Source organism: Leuresthes tenuis, unplaced genomic scaffold, assembly GCF_036924035.1.
Source record: "Leuresthes tenuis unplaced genomic scaffold, fLeuTen1.0.hap1 SCAF_16, whole genome shotgun sequence".
Taxonomy (NCBI): domain Eukaryota; kingdom Metazoa; phylum Chordata; class Actinopteri; order Atheriniformes; family Atherinopsidae; genus Leuresthes; species Leuresthes tenuis.
This window is the reverse complement of record NW_027325370.1, coordinates 15,524,104-15,547,030: the sequence shown is the minus strand read 5'-3', so window position 1 is coordinate 15,547,030 and position 22,927 is coordinate 15,524,104. Positions and strand designations below refer to the sequence as shown.

At 39.7% G+C, this 22,927-nt stretch overlaps 1 protein-coding gene across 1 annotated transcript in view; it reads left to right on the top strand.

Annotated features, from left to right (window-relative positions):
- The window catches only part of ctnnbl1 (catenin, beta like 1), a 49,949-nt gene extending 27,038 nt beyond the window's left edge, over nucleotides 1-22,911 (top strand). The window contains exons 12-16 of the mRNA XM_072367076.1: nucleotides 612-709; nucleotides 1,619-1,699; nucleotides 12,820-12,957; nucleotides 14,349-14,421; nucleotides 22,262-22,911. Coding sequence (XP_072223177.1) covers nucleotides 612-709; nucleotides 1,619-1,699; nucleotides 12,820-12,957; nucleotides 14,349-14,421; nucleotides 22,262-22,350 — 479 coding nt within the window. The 3' untranslated portion in view covers nucleotides 22,351-22,911. The remainder of the gene's footprint in view (nucleotides 1-611; nucleotides 710-1,618; nucleotides 1,700-12,819; nucleotides 12,958-14,348; nucleotides 14,422-22,261) is intronic.
- The last annotated feature ends 16 nt before the right edge of the window (nucleotides 22,912-22,927 follow it).

Sequence of the window (22,927 nt, the reverse complement as noted above, 5' to 3'; positions counted from 1 at the left end):
GGCATGAATTGGGTTAACAAGGGCTTTCATTTGAACTAACTAGTTTCTGTTGCTAATTTAGCCAATTAACATGTCTTTAGACCTCCCCGGCAGCTAAATTGCCCCAGAGCTGCCACAGGCAAAACTCTAACACTGCTTGAGATGTAATTTGGCCTCAGCCAAAGTCAGCGCACGTTCCGGCGTATCCTGAAATGAAAATTGATTTCGAAATTTCATTTACGTTTTCTCCTCCTGTTGTTCAAAGCGCCCTCAAAGCACGTGCACGCTGAGCTGGGTTCATGCTGTAATGGAAAATTATCAAGTGCTAATCAGTTTGTTGTTTCTGAGAGCTGCGACTGTGGGTGTGAATGAGGTTTGCAGTAATCTTTCTTTCTTTCTTTCTTTCCGTCTCAGCTAAGATTCAGTACAGTGGGTCATAGTTTAAACATCATCCACCTGCTGAGTCATTTTAGAGTGTGTTCCTTGCAGTGCTGTCACAGGGGATATATTCAGTTTGTCTTCTGAATTAATTTGGTTTGATTAATTAAGCCGAGTCATTGGCACGGGGTTTAAGATGTGGGTTCGGCGTTATAGGTGAACATGATTCAACTTTATTTCCAACTTTTCCACAGAGCACGTCTGCTCCATCATCGCCTCCATGCTGAGAAACCTCAAATCCCAGCAGAGAACCAGGCTCCTCAACAAGTTTACCGAGAACGACTGTGAGAAGGTCGGTTTTTTTCCTTGTTCCCTCTTTTTGTCTTTTGTCCTTCTGCCTTCACTTTTTTTTATGTCCTCTGTTATTGATTGCTTGCAGATTGCTTCATCAGGAAACCTAATTTGTAGTGTTTCTGTTTCCCATCAATATTCTTTTGTTACAGAACAATTTGTTTTCCCTGTAATCAGAACAACTCCTTGAACACACGTGTACTCTTTCTGCTTCTTACCATGGGCAGAGGGGTATTACATGAACGCACCTTTCTCTGCCAAACTTTTCACCAAAGAACATCTGTGTCTTTGTTTGCAGTCTTTTTAGCTATTTATAATAGAACCAAGCACGCATTGATCAGGCTTTTTGGTGATATCTTTCGGCTGTTTCTTCCTGTATTTTAACTTAAATCGTTGCTTCTTTGTTTGCCACACATTTGTCATATTGTTTTTGTTCTATTCTCCATTTTCATTTAGAAATAAATGTCTCATTATGAGAAAAGGGTGAATAAATTGACACGTTAAATTGTGATATATTTGTCTGTGTATATCTCTCAAGCCTGACCTGTTCTGGCTGAAGCCAGGCATGGTGGCTAACAAGCAATCTGTTATGTTATTGGTGTGCACAGATCCACCACATGCATGTGTCATGAACCTTAAGGTCCAGCCTGTCCATGCCTAACAGAACAACAAGCAATTAATGGTTTACTGAAACACTGGGAGTGTTATATCACTGCTATCGGATTATTTTGTGTTTTCTTATTTATTACAGGTAGTGTATTTCTATATTTGCCCTCAGAGTTTGGTATTGTTCAGTCTCTGCTTTGTTCTCTCTCCTTTCCCTTCATGTCTCTCTTATTTTCACTTTGCTTTCTTGTCTGCTGCATCCCTCACCTTACCACCGTCTGCCTCTGTTTCATTCTCTCCTCAGGTTGATCGACTAATGGAGTTGCATTTTAAGTACCTGGAGGCTGTTCAACAGGCTGACAAGAGGATCGAAGGGGAGAAACATGTAAGCATGTCTCCTTTTTTCCTTCCATCCATCCCTCCCCCCACATTCTCTGTCTGTTCCCACAGTATTCCTGTCTTTGTTGCCTTTTGATCGTCTTACGTCAGGCTTGCTGGAGTGTCAGATTCAAAGGAGACACTGGTGTGTTTCATTTGTAGATTAGAAATCTAAGTCATGCTTGAGTCATTTTTGTGATTTCCCATTTTTGATTTGAGCATTAAATCAAAGGTTCAGGAGACATGCTGTCAATTTCAAAACGTGTGCAAACGTTATCTTTTGTTTGGGGAAACAAGTTTCATAAGTTTGTCTTGGATTTCGTGCTTTAATTGACTCAAATCAACCTGCTGTGGTTTGAAGACGGAAACTTCCAGAGTGCATTATAGATGTTGAGACATCTACTGCAATCCCTGTCATAAAGCAGAATGTCAAGGAAATGTCATCTCCTTTCAGTAGATAAGGTGTTCAGTTCTACACAGTGTCACATCCAAATCCACGGGGGGGGGGGTAAAATACCATCACAGCCCTGCTGATAACAATATGACAGTTTACAGAGGAATGGGACATTGGATGGGTGTGTGTGAGAGCTCTGTTGAGCTGTCTGTGTGGGTATATGTCAGTGCGTTGAGCTGTGTGTTACGGAGGGGTACAGATGGGAGATAAGTGACCTGGCAGGGTATAATGGCCTGAAAAGAGACCGCGTTCAATCTGTAGAAAGCTAAGAGACAAAAAAAAAAAAAAAAAAAAGTCAAAAGGTAAATAATAAAATAGAAGTAATAGAGAAGGAGCTTGAGTGAAAAGAGGACTGACAAGAGGGAGGGAGGTGTGGGTGGAGACAGATAAGTGTGAGATTCCCATCTAAAGATGACAGAAGATTAATTTCTCAGACAGACAGCGTGGTGGGATTGCCAAGAAAAGGGCTAGACAGTTTGACATTCCCCCCCTCTTCTCTCTCTCTCTCCCCGTCTCCCTCTGTTGCTCTCTGGTCTCTTCCTCCGGGATGGTAAAAGTGTGGTTTTGTGATAACCGGGTGATAAGAAACCTTGCCTATGTGTGCAGCTATCTTTGAGGCCACATTGTTAGCGTTGGCCATTTCAGAGCTTTTCAGGGAGCCAGACACACACGAGGCGAAGTGATAAAACACTGACAGATATTTGGGGCAGAGCGACACCATTCTATTTGTTATACACCTTAGAAAAAAATGACTTTTGAGAAAAGTCCCATCTTATCAATCTTTAACTGTTCCGAGCACAGGAGCACAGTGTAGGGCAGTGTGTGTGTGTGTGCAAGGAAAAGCTTCATGAATATTAAGATTACGAATATCAGGAGATAATGTGGCCGGTGCAGCCTGCAGCAGAGAAGATTCAGACTAGTATAAGTTGAGTTAGTTAAGGGCTGAAACTATAAATACTTTATAAAGCACAGAAAATTGTCATGCCTTGGAAAGCTGGTCAGACCAAGCAAGTATTTTGAAGAAACCTCGTAATGCAGGAATTTGTGTTTTGCAAATGTGAGTCATATCAACATCCTAAACCAAGGTGGTGATCCCAGTTAATGTTAAACATCATGCTGATATCGGATACCTTCTTTTGAAAACACTGCAGTGCTGGGCATGTCACCCCCCCCCCCCTTTTTTTTGTGGAAGATAAAGAAAATCCCAGATATGATACGAAGCATTTTAATCTAATAGCTGAATGGGATTTACATAAAGCAAAACCACCATTAATGCTCAATTAGAAGAAAAGAAAGTGAGCTAAAGAGAAGTAGTCATGAAATCTAGCTGATTGGATGAAAGTGATGGAGACAAAGGAGACGGATGGAACTTATTGTAAAGATTAGTACCCGAATCAATGGTTGGAACGGGGTTGATTTTTGGTAAAGGGGTAGGGAAGATGGCCGCTGCTCTAAATGCACAGGTGGACTTTAAAACCTTTCGGTAAATGCGCACTTTTCTCATTCTGTCAATCAACAGTAGGTTTAGCAATGAGGAAGTCATTATTTAGCTTGACATGAGAAACAGTCTGGATCTCAATCCGATTAATGGTGGGAAATTAAAAAAAAAAAGGTCTATGACAAGGTTCCTTCCTGCTAATCTCAATCCAGTGCCGGAGAAGTGAGCGCAGTGTCATTACGCACGGCCATTCACTGTGTTTCACCTTGATTAAATCAACTGAAAACTTTATCAAGCTAACTATACAGACCTACATACAGACCTCTACACACAACGGACTGTTCTGTTAGTAGTTCTGCTTTTGTTTTTTTTAAGGAGAAGCCGTGTTACCAGGGCTCATTATGGCTGCAGTGAGGTATTGTCTATATTACATCAGGGCCCTCCTGTAGTTTTTAAGAAAGCCTAGCTATTCCAACATCTTGTGTGTTGGGCCCTTTCTTGTTTATGGGTGGAGATTGCACACAGGGACTGTTTTGGGGCACTCCTGAGAGGTTGAAGGCATGCTGAGGTTGGCCTGATAAACAGCTGCCTGGCCTGTTGTCGTAAGTCTGCCACGAGCGAACTTCTTCTTTAGAAGAACTGGCAGGGTTATCGGGAGGATATCGTTTGGCCCGTACATGCATTTGCCAGTGTGTTAATGGTGTCCTCATTCTTTAATATTCATCCTACGATAATTCGAGCGCACTGATTCATTGTCATTCGCTTTTCGCCACAGTATCCACACTTTAGACAAGATGGCCGCAGGCACTTCCGTAAAGCCTGACGTCAGTCAAGTTTCATTCAATATATTCAGAGTTTCATTCAATATAGTCAAAGTTTCATTCCATATATTCAAGGTTCATTCAATATATTCAGAGTTTCATTCAATATATTCAGTTTCATTCCATATATTCAAGATTCATTCAATATATTCAGAGTTTCATTCCATATATTCAGAGTTTCATTCCATATATTCAGAGTTTCATTCCATATATTCAGAGTTTCATTCCATATATTCAGAGTTTCATTCCATATATTCAGAGTTTCATTCCATATATTCAGAGTTTCATTCCATATATTCAGAGTTTCATTCCATATATTCAGAGTTTCATTCCATATATTCAAGGTTCATTCCATATATTCAAGGTTAATTCCATATATTCAAAGTTTCATTCAATATATTCAGAGTTTCAATCAATATATTCAAAGTTTCATTCCATATATTCAAGATTCATTCAATATATTCAGTTTCATTCCATATATTCAAGGTTCATTCAATATATTCAAAGTTTCATTCCATATATTCAAAGATTAATTTCCTGAACGGCATGCCATAATATATATATATATATATATATATATATATATATATATATATATATATATATATATATATATATATATATATATATATATATATATATATGTGTGTCTTTTTGAAAATTTTTTTGTTTTCTACAGAATTAAACAGCAGAAAGAACTTCCTTCAAAAGTTGTGATTCTGTATTTTTTCCATTGGTTGTAGCATCTTAACTGATCTGAATCCAATCTGATATACATGTATAAGAAGCAGTTATGGCAAAGCTGACCACAGTATAGGGCTTTGGATTATCCTAGCTAACGTTTTCATAAAACTGGTTACAAGCAGATCTTGTAGACAGACAGGGTTTGTGGTGTAATTGTATCTCACTTGTGTTGCGCTTAGTATAAAATGATAACTGCTCTCGCACATTACCAATAGATTCTGTTGGTCACCGTTTTGAGCAAAAGGCTGTGGTTTCACTCCTGCTGGTGCACGTCGAATACTGAAACACCCAAATGGTATTTTAAGTTTGTGTGAGTCAAAGTCCCCCCCCACCACCACCACCACCAAATGCCACGATATGTTAAATAAGCTGATAAAGACGCCAACCCAGTTCTGTCCAGCGCCTCAACTGAATCAGCTGCCATCAGCAGCAGCGTTTTATCTCTCTCTGCCGGGCCTCTTGGTTTCCCCTAGTTAAGCCTGTTTTTAAGGGGCGGTAAGCAAAATGTTTTTCCTCTGCAACATATTATCCGCAGATTTCTCAGGAGGATCCCAAAGAAAAAGCTGCTGCGGCTTTTTTCTGCATCCCCAGCCCAGCGCCTTTAATAAGTAGCTTATATTCTTCCCACCTTTGCATGTCTCCTCTCTCCCTACTGTCTATCCTTTTCATTCTCTTTCTCTGCTTTAAGATTGCTTTTCCATCTGGCTGTATTTCTCAGTTTTATAATCCCTTCTTCATTTCTCTCCCTTTCTTTTTTTTCAGTTTTACTCTCCATATTTATTCTCATCCTCCCCTTTTATTAAGCACCTCACTTTTCTATAAGTTTCTACATTTGCTCCCTTCCTTTTGATCTACTCATCTAAAATAGTTTTCTCATTTTATCTGCTGTTTCTTCTGCTTCATCACACCTCCTTTCCTTATTTTTTTAAGCTCATTTTCTTCCCTTCTCTCTTGCCAGTGCTTTCAGCTTTTTCACCTGCTTTTCTCCCAGACCTTCCCTCTGATCTCAGCGTGTTGGTAACAACTCTTGAAGACTGATGAAGCTCAGCAAAACACGGCTTCGGCCGACCTCGATTCTGTAAAATGCCTCGGTGCACTTTCCTACCACCTAAGAACTCAGTGAGGTGATGTTTCCTGTGTGTGAGTGAAGGTGTGTTGAAAAGAAACGGCCTAGATTAGTTTTGCTGACAGCAGACTGTTTCAAAGAAAGTCCATGTGAAGTTTGAATTGGTTTTGCACCTGAATGTGATATAGTTCTTTGTGTTCAAGAATAAAATCGGTCTCTGTTTCTGTTTGCATACTGCTCCGATAACAGCGCTTCAATGAAATTTTTTTTGTGTCACAGCTGGTTTAGCTTCCCATCATCATTTTCCTTTCGTGCCTGTTTCCCCTCATCATTCATTATTATTTCATTCAAAAAAAGCCACTTATTCATTCATTTTTGCTTAAATTGCTTGCTGTGCAGTCATCTCATTCATGTTTAAACTGGTTCATTTCAGTTCGAAATGTATGAATTCTCAGGTCCAGATTCAGTTCAGTCCTTTGCATGAAGAACTGCAGAGAGGGTTTATTCAACTCATGTGTCACACATAATGATGCTCAAAAGCAATTTGTTTTTTCCCCGACTTGAACATTGCACTCAGTGCAGGACGCAGTGCGACATTGTTGTACCACAGTATAAAATAGAATAGATATTGTTGAAGTTTGGTGCCAAACACATAAACCACACTTCTTGTATCAAATAAAGAAGGGAATGTAAAAAAAAAAAAAAAAAAAAAAAAAAAAAAAGTCAGTCATCCAAGCGAACGTCTAATTTCAATCTGTAAAGTGCCTTGAAATCAATTTTGTTGGGATGTGTTTATCACAACAAAAGTTGTAGAGATTTGGTGCTATATAGATAAAACTCATTGAAATGTATGCGTTCCCCAGTCCAAATATTAATGACCAAACCTTTGACGGTTGCAGTGCTTGCGTGTTTGAGAGCTTGAATCGGAACAGGAGACGTTATTGTGGCGCTACCTTTTGGCTTTGAAACATTGGATTATAAATGAATAATCACACACAGTGAATGGCCACAACAGGCATCCGTCAGATGCCTCCCTTCAATCCATTCAACCTCCCTTGTGGTTTATTTGAATTTTTGCAGTCATGTTTATACGTCACCCATTTTGCATTGAACGGTGGGCAAGTCCTGCTGGGATGCCTTGAAAAGTGCTGAGTCATGCAAAGAGTAAATTAGTCTGCATCAGAGCTGTAATGCACTTGATAATTTGATAGTGGGACAGCCCTGAATCCTAACACACTTAACTGTTGGGCGATTCAAAGTATGCAAGTTGAGTGTGGAGACTTGTATCTTGTTGTGTAGCATCTTCTTTTTTGCCGTCTGCTCATTCGCGATGTGTTCATTGCTGCCCTCTGAGGTCCGTGGGCCTAGATTTTACTGGTGTAGGGAGCTGCAGTTGTAGTCATTATCGTATCTCCCAAAAGCTAGATGGACAACAAAATGAGTTTTCCTCTCCGAAGAACGCAAAGGTGACATGTATTCTCAATCTGAAGTGTGTAAAACAAAAACAAAAAGACTTGCGGTGTTAAATGAGGACTTACTGCTTGGTTTAATACATGTAATACATGTCTCACTACTCCACCTCTGATTAGAAGCACTGCAGTGCTGCCTCCCAGAGCTTTTCTGAGTGAGTCATCCAGACAACAATAGCTTCCGTTGCTCCTATGACATTTTAGAAGATAAATTACTTGAGGTACAGACAAGTTCACCATGCTTAGGCAACCATAGACACTCAGAAGGAACACGTCAAAGATCAGGAATAAGAAGCTGCTATGAAATTGAAATAACTGTCCTTGCAGGATTTCAACTTTTGGACTTTGCTTAGCACAGTCTGAACATGTTGTTCTTGGTACCTCTTCCCTTCCCAAAAATATTGGCGTTTTACCCGGCTCCACTTTGTGAGCCATTTCTAATTGATATGCTCCCAAAAGCACAGGGCTTTTCTTTTTCTCTTTCTATCATAGCATGAAATCACCATGTTGCCTCGTGGTCTCACACAGTTGTACATTTTTCTTTGAAGTTTACCTTATTATCAGCTTCTGCTTGTAATTTTTTTTTTTTTATATAATGAGGCCATCTTATCTCTGTTTGTTGTGTTTGCTTAAGCCTCATAAGAGTATTACATCACACACACACACATCACACACACACACACATTGAGTTTTTGCGAAGTGCTGACAAAGAAATAATTTTAATTCTGCATCTAAGCATCCCAGTGGAAAAGAAAGCACAAGAATAACAATCAGATACACACACTCATTTACAAATACACTTGTATGGTTTTACATTTACACGCCAACACTGGAACTGCACACACACTCCTCCATAAATCACACACACCCCATCTCACAGATACATAAGCAGAGTGCGACTGAGGTACAGTAAAGGGACTGAGACTGAAAATCACTGCTTATTACTTTGTCTGAACTGTAGACAGGCTGCCAGGCTCCCCTGAGGTTGCAGTAATTTACTTGTCCAATCCCTCCTTTCAACACGTTTTTCCGTCTCTGCTTCTTCTGCCCAGTTTGCCAGAGGGACAGAGCCGAGATACAAAAGATATTGGCCACAATGTCAAAACTCGCGGATAGACAAAACCCCGTCGCTGTAATGAGTACTGCAACACTGCAGTTGTGTCAGCTCGGGGTTTTAATATCCCAAATGTCCTCTTTTGCGGCTCACAATAATGAATATTTAATGCACTTGTCACTGTTCAAAACCTTCCAGTCCCTGAACAGATTCAAAGGTCTGGCTTGATTCATCATGTGTTTAAACATCTTTTTCCCCTCTTCCATTACGGTGAGGATCCCCAGAGGGTGCCGTAGTTTACTTGTCTTAGATTTTATTTGAAAATGTTTTTCCCTCACATTTTCTTCTCGACAAAACCAGTTGTGGCAACAGAGAAGCCACAAGAGAGTTGTTGGAGGTGTCAACAGCTTGCACGGGTAAATGTACACAGTCAGTGACGGGTGACTTAGAGCCGGAGCATTTTTAATGTCTCTGGTGAACTTTTGCTGCTTCTTTTCTTTGAATGGAAAAATGTTTCTGTATCTTTGCAGGAAGCTTGTTTGCGCTTCAGTAAAAAAACGCTCCAGAGCACAACGCTCCTTTCATCTCTGCATCAAGTTGATATGCATATTCTGAGCACATGGCCTGAATATGTAACTCCAGCTCCTGTCAGTCTTTTTGATGAGCTGTTTGACGAGCAGTTGGATTCCTGCTCGCTCAGCTTACCCGAGTGGTCATCATCTTAGCTGTCTGTCCTGCTACTTTCAGTCTTCCTTCAGTCAGTTGTAGCAGCAGGGAAAACAGGCTTTACTAGATCCTTTAGAGACTTGTTTTGGACGGTTAGACGTTGCTCTTAGCTGTAATTCACTTTCTTTCCTTAATCCAAAGTTACTGACATCATTACTTCTCATGTTATCATGTGCCTTGACAAGCTGTGTTCACATCCCAAGACAGCTATGAGAAATGATAGACTTTGAGTTACAGCTGGCTCTTTTTCCTTTAAAAGTGAAGCTAATGACTCTTATGTTTTAGACTGCCAAGTTTGCACTATGGAGGCAGGCCATGAGTTTTTTTTCCTGTCCCTCCTTGGTCATCTTGACTGGCACATCTTCCTCCGGGGCACGCGGTTTGAAAACAAACTACACTGAGCTCCTACCTCGCAAAAAAACAAACAGATTTGTACTCCTTTCAAAAGCTTGACCAAAAAAAAATAACATTTTACTTTTAAAAGAAGACTGATTGAGTTTAACCAGGCAGAAACTGTTCCTTGTGATTTAAAGTTCACTTTATTTAAGTTTTTAATCTCACTCCTTTATTGGGTCAGCTGTAGCTTCCATCCATTTCATCCATTACTTTTAGCTACTTATTTAAGCATTTTGTCTTTAACATAACTATATATATATATATGCATATTTTTTTAAGCTGGTTGACAAAGTTCTAAAGTTCCCTTTACAATCTCCTGCAGAATAAAATGATCTCTGATTTAGGCCGACGATGCATAAAAGCTCAAACATCAGAGTAGAAACACATGAAGTAATAATGCTTAAAAGCCTGAGGTGAAATTCTAAAAACTTCAGGTATTTTGAGTTTTAATCTTTTCTTTTCTTTGCAGGAGTCACTCATTCACTTTCCTGCGAGTTATATTGTGATTACTTGTGGATCTCTTGCCCTGCACCGTTACTGCTGCTTTTCAAGCAGCCTGTCTCTTTAAGGCCCGGCTTATAAAAGACCCAGTCAGCTCTGATTGATCAGCTGATCGAACAAATTGGCAGAGTGTAGCCAGAATTCCCTGTAGATAGATGCACTGCATTGACAGGATCAATGTTACTGACTTCACCTGTCAGTTATTTTGATACTGAGTTAGCTAAAAGACGATATACAGTTTAAGAATTTTTAACCAATCATCTCTCTGTGTGGTTAATTATTTAAACTGTTTATTCTCATTTAGCTTAGTTTTATGCATGACCATTGTGACTTCTGAGCTAGCTTCCCCACTTATTATCAGTTTAATTTTGTTATGGTGTACAATTTTCATATTTATATATATATATATATATTTATTTTCAACCTTCATGTGGTTGTGACTTTTTTCTTTTAATTTGAAATGCATGCAACACACACCGAATACAGAATCGATCCGCATAGGCGTGCAAAACTCATAAACATCGACCTCTTGTTTCTGTAAAAAGTAGGTGTCACGTTCAGCATTGTAACAGTTTGGATCGCTGGTTATTTTCCATCTAATTAGACCATACGTTTTGTCCTTAATGGAGCTAATTTACCCTTTTCGATATCTCACTGCAGAGTTACTCCCTGAGGCCAGTGTACATTTGGCCACGGATTAGTGTTTATGTGGGGACGTTTACTTTGCAGACCGAGGAAATCGCCACATAAAATCTCTACAAATATGTTTCCGTCAGTATTTCCCCTGCGTTCCTGCCATGCTACTTTTCACCTTGCTCAAACCGAGCAGTCCAGTAAACAGAATCAATCTTGTCACTAAGTACATCATAGACCACATTCACACTGGGCCATACATTTCGGATAAATTTCCATTCCTCTGCAGCGTGGAGGCAGATGACTGGAAATGGAAACTCGCGGATAATTGAGTTGTCCAACATGTTCTCAGAAAATGCTTCCAGCCCTGTGTTGCTGTGATGTCCATGGGCAGTCACGAGGATGACACGAAACGGGCTTGTTTCCTGTGTAAAACAATGAGAGAAACTGCACAGGGGGGTTGTGGATGCTTTGTTTTCAGTCTTCCTCAAGAGTTGCGTGGATGGTTTTTGACTGGTCTATTTTTTCATTTAGGCTTGCATCTTGTGTTTTGTGTCTTTGTCGAAGTTGGTTTGTGAGAATTCTGTAAACCCCCCCCTCCCCCGAAAATAATAAGCCCAGTTGCTGTCCTGGAAACGGAGATAATCGCTTTTTTTCCCAACAGGGTGGAGAGGAAACACATTCTATATTCAAATGGCTTTGTTTCAAGTTTTTTTTTTTTTTTTTTTTTTGGATCCTTATCGGGCAACAATGCCAAGCCCTGGGACTATTTTCCAATGTGATAACTGTCCTCTATGTAATAGAACAGCATTCTAGGCCAGTGTTTTTTTTTTTTTTTTAAATAAATAAATGAAAAAAAAAATGGGGGAAATGCCCTACATTTGCTGGCTTTAACAACACTTTGTTAATCGAAATAGGCCTTTTTTCTGCCGGTCTGACTGCTTTTACATTTCTTTTGATGAAATGATTTAAAACAAAATGAGGCAATGTCAGAAAACATGGTTATGTTGCAGAATTGTTGCACACTGTTATTCTCAGGCACAGCCCTTTTGATTGAGGCATATTGATGATGGTGGACTTCAGAGCTGCAACTGGATTTTGGAGTGTTACTGATTTCTAAGGACATGATCTTTTGAAGGTTTGAATTTGGCGTTGGAATAAATCATTGGGAATGTAAATGTGTGTGGTGTCATTTAGTTTGATTGAATATATCTGTTACACAAGATGGGTGTGTGCAGTATGTGTGTTCATAATTCAGTTTGCAACTACAGTGAGCGTCAGAATTGGCTTGTAAAATGTGTTTGATATTTTAAAAGGAAGTTGATACACGCAGTTGCATGTTTGCTTAGTAAAGTGTTTCATGATATGTAAATATAGGTCATTGCTGGTTTTATTGAATTGTGTGACAGCCACTGGATGCATGATCTGTGTTTCTGTGCCACTCCAGTGGTCTACACCCTCTGGTTTACCGCTTAATCTCTAATGATGATTAATGCGGGCTGCATGCTTATTGGCAGCATTGTGTTATTGGCATACTGACGGGGCTGTTAAGATGAATAACCATGCAAGTGTGCAAACGTATGTGTTCGTGTGTGAGTCGTATTTATATATTTGGCCTCGGCTTAGCTGTGAAATCAATGAATTTGTGTGCCTGCTCAATGAAGAAAATGGATTTGTGGAAAAGGCTGGTAAACAACACCTAAATTAAACTTGGCTTCTGATTTTTATTTAGTTCGTAGCCTCCCCAACAAACGGCAAACTGGCGTTCATTTACATCTTGCATAAGGTCCCGCTCGTGTGTTCTAACTGTGAGTTGTGCGTGCAGGAGATGGTTCGACGAGGAGAGATCCTGGACGACGGCATGGAAGATGAATTCTACCTTCGCCGCTTGGACGCCGGACTGTTTGTCCTTCAGTTGATCTCCTACATTATGGTGGAGATCAGCAACTCTGGGATCTCGCAGGTAAACAAACGCAAGCATGCACACACTGACTCTGGCTTTCTTAATGAGTTTTCTCACCCATCAGTTATCGTTAAGACATTTAATCAGGCGAGCTATAAAAGCAGGCAGGATCAGATGGTTTTTATGGTTGCTGGAGCCAAGTGGCTCACTTCGACATTAATCAGGGTTTAACTGGACTCTGGCAGCGCTGCTTTTTTGTTGTTTGAAAGTCAACACCAAAAACTTTGTTTCATTTTAACCAGTGGTTATCATCACCCTGCTCAGTTTATTCTTTTTAGGGGTTTATTTGCAAAACATGACGGCCTTTTAAATTATTATATGTTAAAATACCAGTTGACCGGCATACTGTCTCTGCTTATTATACTTTGCTGTGTAGAAGCTAATCCGCTATCATTAAATGTATTGTCCTTTGTTCATCATAACCCAACTTTACATTCTATGAACTGCGGAGGAGAGTTGGCTCATTTGGAAGTCGGCAGTCGATAGAAAAGAACATTTACGGAGCACAGTTTGTGTATTCGTCCAGCTGAATCTGATAGATGTAACTATTGCTCTGGTAGGGCCCAGTAACAGAAGCAGCTAATTCTGCTGGAGCTGAAACTGCAGCTACAGGTCTTCCTGTGCCACATACTACTGCTTTTTGTTCACATCCCACACCTAGGCCCTGCTTACTTACTTACTTACTAAAATTCTTTCTGACCAAACACTTTGAAGACAATGGGGGAGAAAAAAATGGGAGAAAGAAAAGAGAAGGAGAGGAGAGGATTGGACAGAAAAAAATAAGACGACAATAAACAAGGCGTGGATAGCAGAGATGAGCAATTTTCAACTCTGGCAAGGCAGAGTTTGTGCATGTGATATAAACACATAACATCAACTTGTGGAAAAGCTAGAAGAAGATCAACCTTCTAAATACTCAATAGAACAAACGCTTTCTGCTGCACGCTGAGATGAGTCTATTTTGTGACATCCTGTGACCCGGGACGACAGAAATATTGCTAATCAGTTTTTTCCTGGACAAATCAAACAAATTCAACCATTTACTTTTCAAACAATGGTCTCCAGAAACTCTTAGGAATAAAGTTGTGAAAATTCAGTGTGCAAGCGGTTGAAGTCATCCTGGGCTCTTTATCTACATTTAACGCACTTTGTCCCATAAAGATTAAAAGTGACTTTGTTTTAGAGATGTTTTTATTTTTTTAGACCTTTCAGACCTGTTTGCTAGTTCTTGATTTTTGCCCATAAAGCTCCCAGTCTGTAGAATGTTACCTTTTTGATCATCAAAAAAATCAAAACTAGATGAAACATCTCCAGTAATAAAACACACGCACTGTTTTCTTGACAAAAAGACTGCATTCTGATATCAGTGCCCCTTTTTTTTCTGATTTCAGCTGCAGCAGAGGGTTCATCAAATTCTCAATCTAAGAGGCGGTTCTGTCAAAGTCGTGCGCCACATCATGAGAGGTGAGTAACTTTGTTTTTTTTTATTATATTGTCATCTGTTAGAGAAAGAAGTTCCTGAAGTAATTCTCAACTCAAGCACCAGATTATCTTAAAACAATGCTCATTTTAAAATGACCAAATCTCCTCAAAGGCCCAGTTTGTACAACGAACAAATGACTCGCAGTGCTCTCCTGTGTGCACTTTTCCATCCAAATTATTCTCATGTTGGGGTTTATAATAGTATTTGAGACTATACTTGGATAAGTGCTTTAATGTAAAAATGTTTTTTTTACCTTTTTTCATCATCTTTCTGAATGGCTGGGCTTTAGCCCCCGCCTCTTTAGGGCCCATCTCCTTGGCAATATTTAGTGCTTTCATATTGTAAGAACTTTTTCATAGTTTTTATTACTACTTCCTAATTATGTACATTGGGTTGAACACATACAGCACTGACACTTACCATATAAACAACAGTTTTCAGCCTTAACAATGAAAAAACAAAGAAGAATGTGCTGACAGTGAAGATCAGAGTTATAGAGTCTATATATAACAAATAAATGGAACGTTGTTTTAGTGTTGTTGTCTACTCTGCAAATACAACCAGAGAAAAAAGTGATGTTGTGAGACTATGTTGGTTTCTTCCAGGGCCATTGTTGTCTCTTTTTTTCCTTAAATCGTGTGTCTGCTGTAAGGCATGCATGGCAAAGTTTGACGAGAAGGCATACTTACCCACACTCTGTCCTTGTTTTCTGCTTTCTAATCAATCTTCAAGCTTCGACAGTCTACTTAATCCTCAGCAACACAATATGAACTTATCTCTGTCCTCTAGGCCGGTTTTAAGCGAGACACTTTAGCAACATGCCAATGCAAAGGATTTACCCCACAAGGTTTTCAGTCCCTCACATGGCATTAATTCTTTCCGATTAGTTGTTTTTCTTTTTTTATTCTGTAGTTGCCAGCTGCATGCTTTTCTTATGGCTGGTTCATTTTGGTGTTTGCACAAGTGGCTATAGCAAAGAAATAAGAGCAGACTGCGAGGCAACTGCTTAGTCTTTCTTTGACTGGAAACTACAACCCCTGGCAAAAAAGATGGAGTCACCGTACGTGGAGGATAATCATTCAGTTTATTTATCCTGATGATTTCACCTGACTCCCGACTTGTTTAACTGACATCAACCCCATGTCATCAATAACTGTTGAATATGCTTTTCAGTTTGGTCTCAAACAGTAGCTCCTGTTTCTGCCCGTTTGTTTTTCATCTCTTTTGTTGTGCATGTTCTGTTTTCGAGGCACACTGCTTTGAAGTCTTGCTTGATCGACCTGTATGTTTCCCTTTTACAACCTTCCCATTTTGTTTGTACTGGCTCTGAATTTAAGACACAGCTGACGGGGAACAACCAACATCTTTTGCCACACCTCCTGTTGAATTGCCACCTTAAAGGAGTTTTATAATCCCCTCCATTGTTTCTGCTGACATCTCTCTTGTTGGGGCCACATTTCCTGCCAATCAGCCAGGTGCAATAAAATAAACTTAAACTCTGAAAACACTCCCCTTAACTGCAGACTCATTTGCATTGTGCAGATATTTGTTTTACAAGTGCAGATTACATGGTAATTTCATATTTTCTTTCCTCTACTGAAAAAAAAAAAAACATTTCTGAAGGTATTTTTTTCTTAAGCTGGAGTGTTCAGCAATTAAGAAAAAAATGTTTTGTGTCATATATGTGTTTTATGTTTTTCCAAATTAAAAAGGCTGGATGAACATCCTCCAAGTGAAGCGATTCCACAGTTATGTCAGGCCAGCAGGCATTTAGTAAATGTGGTACATGGCATTTCCTGTTAGAGACAGGAGAATAACTCACTTTGGCTTAGACTCTGCAACAAATATGAACAAAAAAAGACGAATAAGACGAAGCTTCTACATTGCAGGGATAAGATTAAGACACAACAAATGAAAAGACATTTCAGTGAGGAATGTTGGTATGATCACTAATCTTCGGTTGTGATTTGATTGATTGTAAACTGACACGCCTGCAGTCAAACAGCCTCACTAAAGAAAACTGACCTGCTGAAACTTTAAAACTGAGAGATTTCTCTCTTGCATACATTTGTTTGTGTGTTCGTACAGCTTCAAAGTAAATTTCACTGTCCATGCAGTCTGCAGCTTGTGCTTATTGGGAGACCAACCACATAGAGGGTTGCAAGCAAATGACAGTGAATGAGGTGCATGCAGATAGAAGTTTAAAGATGAAGCCGTAACAACCAAAAGATTCTAATGCATCCGGGCACAAGTATTTGTGTTGCTTCATATAGCCCCTGTTAAGATGGTAAAACTATATGCAATCTGACGTGCAAATCTGCACTGAAATGTAATCATATTCACGCTGTGAGTGGAGTACAGACTGTCTCGCTGTCGTTCATTCTTTTTTTTTTCTTTCACTCCCCTAAAGATTTCCTGTCCTGCTAAATTTGTTTACTCTGCGATTTCTCAAAGACCTAGCAGGTGTGTTATTTTCGTCCTTGTACAACATTTATCCTTCCTGTTTCATTGTCGGATAAAGCCAGAGGACAAGTCTCCGCACACGCACTCTCTAGCTCTCGGTGGCATGTAACGCTGCAGATGGAGTTATCTGTCACACATGGCAGTGCCAGCAAGTGTGGCAATTTTCCAGTCCCTTCCTGTGTGTGCGTGTGTGTGTTAACACGGGGGAATTTGTTGTGTCTGGGTGTTGCTTTTGTTTTCATCAAGACATTTTTATACACTTTGCTTGTCCACAGCATGTATTTGCTTATTAACATTTTTGCACATTTTTGTCACATTTCCCATTATGATATATCCATTTTTTATGTTTACTTATGTGACCTGGGTCACTATTGTGTACATATGTCCTATGTATCAACATGCAAAGATATGAAAATGTATGCAGGTGTGTAGTCTTTTTTTAATTTTCCATTTATTCAGTTTACATATTGCATCCATGCCTTGCAAGTTTTATGTGTGGGGCTCCTTTCATGATTTATTTATTTGTCATCGACTCTGTTAGGTTTCAGTGTTTAAGATCTTCGCACCAGAGCATCTTAATGCGTTTGTGTGCTTCAATGTGTGTGACCCATCATGTGACCTCACCCTTTGTATTAGGCCAAAACGTGGAGCCGTTTCCCATTTCAAGTGCCACACCCGATCAATTTAAAATTGCAGGAAAAGGTTAAGCACATGCAGAGTGTGTCACTGACTCTGCTGTCTTGACCTTAATGGCTGTGGCTTGCTGAATGAGAAGCGGCTCTGCAGCAAAAAAAAAAAAGACCCAACACAAAGGAAGGAGCTGTCACTGATGTGAAAAACCCTGCTGTGAGGTTTTCGGCTGCTTTTGTGTTGGTCTGCATGTATTGTTTAACTTAAAAAAAAATCTTGCTGTTATTGTAACCATAAACCTTGGAAAGGCCACACACACAAAGAGTGGCTGCAAAGCTTGCCATTGTATGGTTGGAAGAGATGCAATGTTACAGAAAAGACTGCAGATCACTTCACACTTCAGTCTCAGTGCCTTGTTTGCGCTCAGCTTTTGACAAGAAAAGGCTCAGCGACAATGATGTGAAAACTGAAGGAAGTCGTTGAGTAATAAACTAAGAAGCCTGGATTCATTTCGACCCAGCAGAGCTGGTGTTGTGGATGTTATTATTGGACTGTTAGTTTTGGAAGGTTATTGAAATGGCAGACACCTCCACACTCCAGTTCCAGGTTCTGGGTATCAGTTCCTGTGTATTTTTTTAGACCATTCATATCTATGTTGGCTAGTTCTTGATTTTTGCCCATAAAGCTCTGTGCATGACAGCTTAATACTTTTGAAAATTGTTGCTATATAAACATACTCGAGCATCATCGGTGTCAACTCTCCCTTGTGCAGCTGGATCAGAGCAGCTTCAGGCGAGTATAACGGTGTTTTAAGGCTCTTATGATGTTGCAGCTGTAATCACACTGAAAGTCTGACAGCGTGTCCCCATCCTTGGCAGCGGATGCAGGAACCGCTCCTGGAAATGATTCTCCTTGTATTCATTGCAGATCAGTCCCAGTCACTGGCCTGAGTAATGGCAATGCCCAGTTACTGTATTGTCCTCTGCTGTGTTGCCGTGGTGACGGAGGAAAAGAGCATCGGCATACTAAAGAAAACCTTGTGCAGAGAGTTGAAGAGTCACAGAATCTCTGACCTTTCTGTCAGTGTGGCTGGCTGTAAAGCTGTTCATAGACATGGAAACTCACAAACACATGTTCACAACGATAAGCTGGCGGTAAAAGATTTCCATGTTTTGTTGAATATCGCTCTCAGTGTCCCCTAACGGCTTTCTTAGTGAGCCTTAAAATTCAGCTATTTCTTAGGTCAGTAGGCATCCCGCTTCTCTGGGATCAATTCAAATCCTTGGGCTGCCATTCAAGACGGCTGTCTCTGCATCATAGTCCAAACTAACACCCCCGTACTTTCGATGGTACTGTTTACACTTCCAGGACTTTACCTCCAACACTGTGGCCGGTCATAATCTTAATTCTCCTCGGAATACCAATGATGGAGTGACCTCTGTACTCCAGAGCGAGCTGCTGTAATGCTGAGTCTGACCCGCACTGTAAAGTTGTAGCTCAAGAAACTCGTCACGTACTGTGGTGATCCACTTTCCAACCAGCTCTGCTCGTCTGTAATGTTGCTCCCGACTTAACTAATGACCACCTAAAAGACTTTTTTTCTAAGCTGCTCTCTTATTAGTTATGCTTGACCTTGTTACAGCATAACAGCAGCTAAAATGTGAGCTCAAATATGATCACTCCTACACTGTACTCCACTGTGTTTTGTCCTCCTTAGTATGTTGGTTTCAGCCCTCTTCTCCTTTACTGAAGCTTCATGGGATTATCTCCTTGTATATCCAAGAGAAAATGAAGTCTCAATTTTTGTGTTTAAAGTCCTCCCTACATGAAACATCAAATCCTTTGCATGTTTTATTTTGAGCCCTTTGAGATATGAAGACATACTGACCAGAGAATGTAAGCTTGCTGTCAGTCAGGTATATTGAAAGTAAATTTAGTTAATTTCGTTGTATATAGAAGTCTATGAAATGACTACAACTGCAATGATAAGGGCAGGATAACCAAAGTAAATGATTTATCAGGTTCTCTTGCACTTAATCTCTTAAATTCCTCCTCAGTATTCATTTTTGTATAATCTTATAACGTAAAAACATCCTTCCTTCCTTCCACAAAAAGAAAATATATAAAAAAAATTCCTTGGTGCCTTTGACAGCTATGATTCTTGCTTCTAAACCCCGCTGGCTGTAGTCAGGAATGCCCCCCTTATTCTCTTCTCTCTGCAGTGTTTCCCAGCGAAAAAAACAGTCTCTTTTTTTAAATTTTTTTCCCACAATCTTTCTGTCTCGACATCCCTGGGTTTAATGTGTAATCCCTCCTTCAGAGGCAGGCTGAGAGACGGAGCGGATGGAAGGATTCCACCGGGGCTGCGGCAGCTGCAACTTCCTCTTTCTGCACATTAGACTCACAAATCGACCGTCGAACGGTCTCAAAGGCCTTGTGTGGGAGGCAGAAACACAAAAAGAAGAAAACAGTGAAGTACACAATATACCAGGGCCTGTTACTAAGGAAAAGGTGGACTCTGTGCAGCATCTGTCTTGGAGCATCTTGTCATAATAAGCATATTTCCAACAGAAAAGATCATTTAATAGTGTTCTCTATTGGGGAAAAAAATGATTGACAGACTAAAGACTGAACTCCAGCGACGGGTGGCCGTTGTTAAAAGCAATCTCTTTCAGCTTTGTCCTTTTCAAATACAAAGAATAGCTAAACATCACTACATGTGCAATGAGATTTCCTGGAAGAGGTTCTCTCGACACTACAGAATCTTCCTTTTTATTATTCAGTTATGAAGTGGAAGAAGCTTGAGTAATCGTCAGGATGTCAAACTGAGAAATGACCTTGGAGCCTTTGATGGTCTGAACTTAGCATGTGTTTGCATGAATATTCCAGAGTAAATTTGAAACTGACGCAAAGCAAACTTGAGTTGAGGTACTACTGCAACACTAGAACACGGAAAGGCTTATTTGGCATTGTATGGACTTTAGTCTGATATTTTTTTTTAATCATCTGAGGCCACTTTACCTTACTATTCTGGGAATTGTCTGTGTGCTGTGTTTAGTATTATAGAACCCCTGGCAAAAATTCTCCAATCATGACACTTGGAGGATGTTCAGTCAGCTTTTTTTATTTCATGGAAAATTGACAAAACACAGATTAGAAGATAAAATAATTTTGTTTGATACTTTGGCTTTGTAAAATATACTTTCATCATTCCTAGGTTTGATACAGAGAAATAAATGATGCGATCACCTTGTAATTTCTAACACAATACAAGTCTAAATATGCAAATGAGTCTGCAGTTAAGAGGGTGCTTGTAGACCTTAATGAGCTGCCGCAGCTGACTGATTGGCAGAAAATATGGCCCCAACAAGAGACTTGTGAGTGGAAACCTTGGAAAGGACCATGAAACTCCTTCAACAAGGTCATTCAATGTGGAGTGTGGCAGAAGATGTTGGTTGTTCCCAGGCAGCGGTGTCTAAAATTTGGAGCAACCACAAGCTAAATGGGAGGGTTGTTAAAGGTCGACGTCAGAGCATCAGCAAAACTTAAAGCAGTATGTATGGAAAAGAAAAATGCTCAACAAAAGAATTGAAAAACAAATGGGCTGAAGCTGGAGTCCATGTTTGTGGCTGAGCTATAAGAAATTGGCTGAAAGAAATGGGATTTATATATAGAAAAGCCAAATCTGAAGAAAGCAAGGTTACAGTGGGCTAAAGAGAAGCAGTCATGGACTGTGGATCGTTGGATGAAAGTGATAATCGGTGAAGAATAATCAATCTGCATTGGACAAGGTCCCTTGAAACGTATAAAGATGAGTGCCTGAAGAAAACAGGCACACAATAATTGATATGGGGTTGATGTCAAGTATAGGACCAGAGAAGATGGCAGTCATTACTTCGACATTAAAATGCACAGGTGGACGCTGAGTTTAAAAAAAAAATACAAATTTTCACAATTTTCTCACTCCATTAGTCCAAAGGTTTGTCGATGATGAAGTCATTTTTCAGCATAATAGATCCAGCCACAGAGAAAAGAGGATAAAAAAACCTATTACTGTATCAACTCAATGAAATGTCTCAATCCAGTTAAGAATGTATGGTAAAAACTAAAAAAAGAACTTCATGATCCATGACAAGGCTGATCGGTCAAATGATATAATCAATAATAAGTTATTGGCAGCCCTTCAGTGAAATGAAATATTAAGGTTATTTGTTGCCTTCATCTTCTCTGTGGTACTTGATGGTACTTGGAGCCAGACAGATATATTCATAATCCAGAGTTGAAGGAATAGATGCTATTTGAGAGTGAGAATTATTATTTATTTTTTTTATTGATAAAGACTTTATATTCTTTGTTAGGTGTCTAGATATTTAAATCTTCCTAATGTTTGTGTTTCTGTGCTCAGAGCATTGTTCATGTTCTCAGGAGTCATACAGGAGCACAGTAGCACTCACCTTTCACTCTTTATATCTGGCAATCAAGTAATTACATCTCTGCCTTTTTCTGCTCGCTGTGTCAAACTGTGATGCAATTTTCTGGATCTGAAATGTCTCATTTTCCTGGTCACATTCATCTCCTGCTCAGGGCTGGAACTCGGCCATTCTTGTGATTTATTTATATATATATATATTATTTTTTTAGTTCTAGGAATGTTCTCCTTAAAAGACAAACCGCCACGCCTGTGCTGTCAAACCAGCTAATCCTCCGATTTTTCTTTGTCTTTTGCAGAATATGCTGAGAGCATCGGAGATGGAAAGACCGAGGAATTCAAAGAGGCTGAGCGGAAGAGGATCATGGACCTTGTAGACAACTTCTAATCTGTTTTTTTTTTTTTTTGTTTTTTTTCTCTGGCTGTCTCACTCCCACAGATACTCACCCTCAAATGCAAACAATATGCTCTTAGACATGAGAACATCAAAGCCCAGTATACCTTATTTTAGACTGATAGTTTAAAGCACAAATGCAAAGAAGAAAATGATTTATTTGGCTTTTTTAACGCTTTAAAGAAATGTAAAGGCATACAAGTAGGAAAAACTCCAGTCATCTGGGAAACTAATGATTAGAAACTGTAATTATTTAAGCTGTATGGGTCAAATGAACACAGCATATGTGTAAGAGAACTTGTGAAAATCTGGTAAAGACTGCATGGAAACGTGTGCTGTCAGTCCGGAGAGTAGAAACTGAAACACACCAGAATGAGATGCACTCACACCAACTGTGCTGTTTCTTCTCTGTGCTGTGGTGTTAGAAACTGCGGGATGGTTGGAGACACATTGCAGGGATATGTATCTCTCTTGATTTTCTGTCCCACTTAACCTGGTTTGTTTGCTTTTGGATTTGGTGTAAAATATTTTCTAATAAAACATTTGGTAATCCAATCCTGATTTCATGTTT